The following is a 6000-nucleotide window of genomic DNA, read 5'->3' as shown; positions in this document are numbered from 1 at the left end:
CATCGATGTTGACATCGATGTCATAATCGAAAGCCCGACATCGATATTCGATATTTATGGAAAACTGAACATCGATGTTGGATATCATCGATGATTTATGCAATAATAACTGACAAAAAAATAAAACACAGTGTAAAAGTTCGGAATTTATTAAGAAAGAGATCAAATGGTTACATATTCCAATATTTTTTATCAATTGACTGCAGGAAGAGTAATTTTGATAAAGAAGAACCTTTTAATCTATTTCTTTGTTGATAAAAGGAACGACCGGTGCGCCCTGAATGAATGAATACGCGTTCAAAGTTCAAAATAAACTTGATTTGTGTTGTGGATGCGTTCATAAAAGACATATTTTGTTTCTTAACTTCGTAAGTTGCATTGGTCGTGTCGTGCGTGAGGCCGTGAGTTAACATCGATGACAGATGCCGTTAACATCGATGTTACGATATTTTTCGTATAGCAATATCGATGTTAAAACAGCGATGTTTTTGCTTTCAACATCGATGATCATCGAACATCGATGTTCATCGAGCATCCCTAATTCTCATACTTCTATTTTCAATTTTCATATAAACAGCTACACTTAATAAAATGCATCTTTTTATTTAGATTTGATCTACACGTAATGTGAGTTTACTGTTTTGAGAATAAATAGCGGCGGCTTATCTAAGAACTGATAGCACGAGATAAGTGACAGTGATATTGATGATGATATTTGCTGAAACATTACTATTTGCACTAGCACTACTTGGTTGTGCTGTTACTTTTTTTATTTTAATATATTTCATTATTACACTTTCTGACTTAGAATGTGACTATTTAAACGCTCAAGAGTGTTGTGATAAGCTGAATTATTGGCTCGTCCCGAAATATATCTGCCAATCTTTTACCACCTTCTTACTGCTAGTTCATGGGCAAATATTATTGTTTGTATTGAACTTACCTATGTGCATATGGTTAACTTTTCAGTATTTTACGATTCCGCAAGGTAACTTGGGTGCATATGATCCTACGGAAATTCACAACAGAGGTCAATTAAAAAGATATATGCGCGATGTTTTAATTCATGTTGGTTATTATTTATTATTTTTCTTTATTTATCTGTACTGCCTCATACTGTCTCTCTTGAAAGGAGATCCTATACCAAGAGGTAATGAGTACGAAATTGTAACAAGGATTTAAGCGAAAATGTCGGACAATAATTTAAATGAGAGCATTGTGCAAGAAAACTCGAGTAAGAAGCAGTTAAATTGCCATTCTTTGTCTAAGCTGCAGTTGGATGATCACATAAAAGCCTATTTGAATAAGCAGCACTTGGAGAGAGAAAACCAAATTATACCATGTGAGAATGAGATGGTAGAAAAAGTTGTCACTAACTATGTAATTGCAAAACAGATTTTAAGCAATTTGTCCTGGCAAGAAAGGATGCTGTACCAACATGTGTGCAGCACTTGGCATTCTGCAATAAAAGCACTAAAAAAAGAACAGCTTAACCCATCTGATTTTATGATTCACTTTAGTAATTCAGGTGGTAAAGTTCTGTTTAAGTTGAAACAGTCTTCTAATTTCCACAGTGAACCTTTAGTTGTGTTTATATTTATGAATATATCAGCTGCTTCAAAGTTCACTAAATGTCAGAATATTACACCCAGTCCATGTTTTACACCTTGTGAAAAAGAACATCTTGGTAAGCATTTTAAGAAATAGATAGATGGATCTAAAATTGTAATTGTTTTTTTGTAGATCTGTAAAAACATCCACTCTTATTAGAATGTCTTTTAAAACCCTTCATTCCTATATATTTATTTATTATCGAAATGTTCATTCCCTTTCACAGTATATACAAACAGTTATATACTGTGAAAACATATTTATAGTTAAAATATTTTTTAAACATAGTCTAACTATTAGAAGTATTATTTTTACACAATATTCATATTCAAAATTTCCTTTACAGCAGTAGATGTGATACAGAAATTTAGCTGTGCACCAAAAGACTGCATGCTTGCTGCAAAAGCCCATTGTGTATCCTACATGCCTCTGCCAACAGCCAAAACAAAAGATGGTACTATTACAAGACTCAGTTCGCAAGCATTTATTGGAGGCCTATACCTACCAGTTATACCTAATGTACAGTTTCACAAGATTAACTTAAAAACAAATAGCACAATGCAGCAGGAGTTTTATACAGCTATTGATAATATTGTAATTGATCAAGTTATAAAGGGTGTTCTTGTATTTGTTACTGACAAACATCTACTGCAATCTGTTGAGGATATTGTCTTCTTGAATCATATCAAGGATGTGTAAGTTCTTCATTTTTTTTTAGTTGGATATTTTGTAACAACTTTCTGGTACTTCTGGGACTGAATAATATCTAATATCTCATATTTAAAAAAAAATGCACACTAACTATTAGTATTGAATATTGATAGATTTAGTTTATTATAAATTTGATACTAACAGGAAGATACCACCAATGCTTAACTTTCTTAACCTCTCAACCACCGAGCAGCCAGATCCGACCGCAACATAATAGATTTTCTATTGTGTCTGTGATTCCGGGGCCTGATGGATTAATTAAAGTTAAAATGTAAAATTTTAAATCTAACCAATTATTTGTTATGGTTTAATTTAATTGTTGCTGCCTAAGCAACTGTTTTTCTAGGTTTTGAAAGTAATTCAAGATCATGTAATAACTAATTATTTTTATATTTTTATTTCAGGCAACCAGATATACCTTATGCATTAGGAGGTTGTATTTGTGAAGATACCTTGTGTGATTCAGATGATATTTCTCATATAGTCAATTCTACTACACCATCTGAGGCTGTGAGTGACAATCTGATATCTATTGGGATATTTACTGTGCCTAAAGCCCCTGAGAAGAATGAATGCAATTTCAACATGTTCTCCGTAATTCTAGAATCATCTGAGTGGGATAAAGCAAAGATACAGTCTTCTATTAAACAGGTGTGTAGTAAATATTGATGAGGTAATCTTATTTGCTATTGCATAAATGCATATGAATTGTTCAAAAACTTGTCTCATTTTATTATTTACTGGGCCAATACAAAATCATAAATTGAAATGTTTAACATAATTTAAACTGATCAATGTATCATAGAGAATTAAACTCAAATTAAAAAGCATTTAATGAAGGATTTTATAATTTAAAATAATATAATTCTATGTACATATTCTTTTTATTATTACAGTTTGCAAAAGACGTGCCACAATATGAACACAGTGCGTGCCTAAGACTATCTTGCATTGGCCGAGATAGGAGGCATAAATTCGAACAAGACTGCTTTAGAGCCGCATTTCCCAACACATGTCTGACTGGATGCTATGGGAATGGAGAGTTAGGTGTAAACCATCCAGAGAAACCCACACCAGAATGGCCTAAAAATATTAAGAGGACCCGGATGGACTCCGGTCCTCAATTTGGCATAATTTATTCATATTCTACTGTCTTTGTTTATATGGGCTGGGGAAAAGTTACCACGAAAGTAGATAAGTAGTTTTTATTTAATGTATGGTAAGACAAAATATTACAATGTTGATAAGGTGTCGTTTTTATTAATTATAAGTAAAGATGTCAGTCACCAAATAATTTTGCTCATCAAGCTCACCAATGCAAAAACTATATATGCTTGCACAAGGATTCTTGTCATAAGTTCTTTATATTTTTACATACTATGTCAGTACATTAATTTTACTATTATAAATACACCCTAATATTCATTACATATAATATAGAAAAATAAGGTGATGAAGTAGCAGTTCTTAAATATTTGAATGGATCTCCAAAACGGTTTTAATTTATTTCTCATATAATAAAATATAATAATATTAAATGAAGTATGAGTACATAGGGTAAATAAATGAAGTTTTACAAGTTAATATTATTTTACCTATTATAATTACTATAAACCATAAAATAATAGTCATATTTATTCTCTAGTACATAAAATCTCACTATAGTTTGTCTAGGATAAAAACACATGTATTTTCATAGAATAACCGTACAAATAAGAACTTATCAGTAATTCATCAATAATATTAATTATATTTTATGCATACTAAGATTTGGAATAATTCAAATGAGCGATATAGTTACGAAATATTTTATAGGTACTTTTATTATTTATTGTTGAGCCAATTTAATAGGCAACATTTGACGTCTATCAATTTTATCTTCATAGGGTGGTAACCTGCTTAAAAACATCGATTAAAGTGAATTAATCGATACGGACTTGAAACATTTGTCAATCGAACTTGAAACACATGTCAATAATTTATGATGATTTTTATTCCCAAGTAATCAATGCATTCGATTCTAGATGTCAGTTTTCGATTTTTAGAGTAACGTCTCTGGTATTTAAAAAGAAAAAACGTTTATTGACACAAAATTGTAGCGACGTCTGATCTTTAAATCAGAAATTGTTTATTATGTTTAGAATGGTTTATCAGTAAAATCAAATCCTAAAATTACTTGTATCGGTCATTATTGTTATAAATATGTAATCGTAATTGAAAAAAAGTTAAGCAAATGTGCAGTTCTAACAAAACGAAATATCATGTTATTCTATGTCGTCGTTACTAGGTTACGTTGTTGAATTTTGTTGAACTGTCAAATGTCGCCTATTAAAATGGCTCTACTATAGTAAGAAGTTTGTAAGTTTATGAAGGATTCGTTGTTGTTGAAATAACGGCAAGTTTTTACATTTTGTATCGAACAAGCATTGATCACGTGAAAATAGTGATAATTTGTGAGTATGTTTGTAGTTTTGTACTCTTTTATTTATGTTATAGTACATGTTAATGAACACAACTTTTATATAAGTAAATTTTAAGAATCCATTGCAGCGTGTAATGTACGAGTTTTGAATATTAAATATAAAATATTTGTAAATAATGAGTTTTATTTTAAAATCCTCCACGATGAAAGAAATACACACACGTTGGTTTAATGCTCTAAGCACACAACACAGTTTAGACACTTAGTTTAGACACAGACAAAAAAATCGTCACTAGATGGCACCTATTAGAAAAATACCTGTGAAAAATACTTATTCGGACGTTATAAAAATTATTTTTAGTTGATCTAGAAAAATATCGAAATAAATGCTACACGATTGTATAATATGTATTATGGTAATAAGCAGTTTAGTTCTGTGGTTTAGTTATGTACGAATTTCCTATAGGAAATTTATACAAAGGCAAGTTTGATCCTGCATGCTTGTTCGTTACGGCAGTTATTAAAAATCATTTCCGTGGTAATTGTCAATTAGGTGTCCCGTGTACACGCAAATGATTCTGCATAAAATGAATAATAAGAAATGATTATTCATAATGCAACAGTAATCATAACTCAGCCTGAAATTATGTTTTAATAAAACTACTGCATTTTAAAGAAACTGACACAATCCTTTTTAGGGCTTCTTCACACGGTTAGGCTGACGATCTGAAAACGTTATTTCGTGCTCAGATAATTAAGTTTTATGCTGTTTCGATAGTAGATTTAGCAATAGGATATTGTAGGAAGTATCTACTGACCTACTGTCTCTATGGTGGATGCTATCTGCAGCACACACCAAGAGTAGAAAACTTTTAATCTGCGAGAAAGAGCTATTTAATTGTTGAAATCAAATTAAAATTAAACATTTTTATTACAATTGCTTGGAAATTAATGGTGCTGTATATTATGAGGAACTGTGAGACTGTTAAATCAAATATTCAAAGAACATTACCTACACGTGGATACATTGGTAACTAGTTGCACAAACAGCAAAATCATTAATGATATAAAACAAGTATATGGTAGAGATTCTTGTCGGTTCTTGTGTGGAGAAATTATGTTCCAGAACCATAGTACCTACCTAAATTAGTACGACAGCCTTATCAAGAGCACTTATATTTAACAGAAGAATTGTTGAATAGAAAATATAGTTTTGAGTGCGAGTTTGTCTTATATTTTTAAACAGGGGGGTAACC

General features: G+C 31.0%; 2 protein-coding genes across 2 annotated transcripts; both read left to right on the top strand.

Moving 5' to 3' along the window:
- Positions 1–622: 622 nt before the first annotated feature.
- Positions 623–1182, top strand: cnir (cornichon-like protein). Its single transcript, XM_089701422.1, has one exon. The coding sequence runs from the start codon at positions 706–708 to the stop codon at positions 1180–1182; it is 477 nt and encodes a 158-aa protein (XP_089557548.1). The 5' UTR covers positions 623–705.
- A 6-nt stretch (positions 1183–1188) lies between these two features.
- On the top strand, positions 1189–4147 carry LOC149483942 (uncharacterized). Its single transcript, XM_089701421.1, has 4 exons — positions 1189–1687; positions 1958–2306; positions 2727–2973; positions 3219–4147. The coding sequence occupies exons 1-4, from the start codon at positions 1189–1191 to the stop codon at positions 3522–3524; spliced, it is 1401 nt and encodes a 466-aa protein (XP_089557547.1). The 3' UTR covers positions 3525–4147.
- Positions 4148–6000: the final 1853 nt, after the last annotated feature.

The sequence above is a fragment of the Colias philodice genome, chromosome 12, assembly GCF_061535455.1.
Source record: "Colias philodice isolate Cphi_HAF_F1 chromosome 12, ilColPhil1 Martin Lab GWU primary, whole genome shotgun sequence".
In the NCBI taxonomy this organism is placed as follows: Eukaryota; Metazoa; Arthropoda; class Insecta; order Lepidoptera; family Pieridae; genus Colias; species Colias philodice.
Note: the sequence above shows the minus strand (reverse complement) of the source record. Positions and strands in the feature narration are given on the sequence as shown.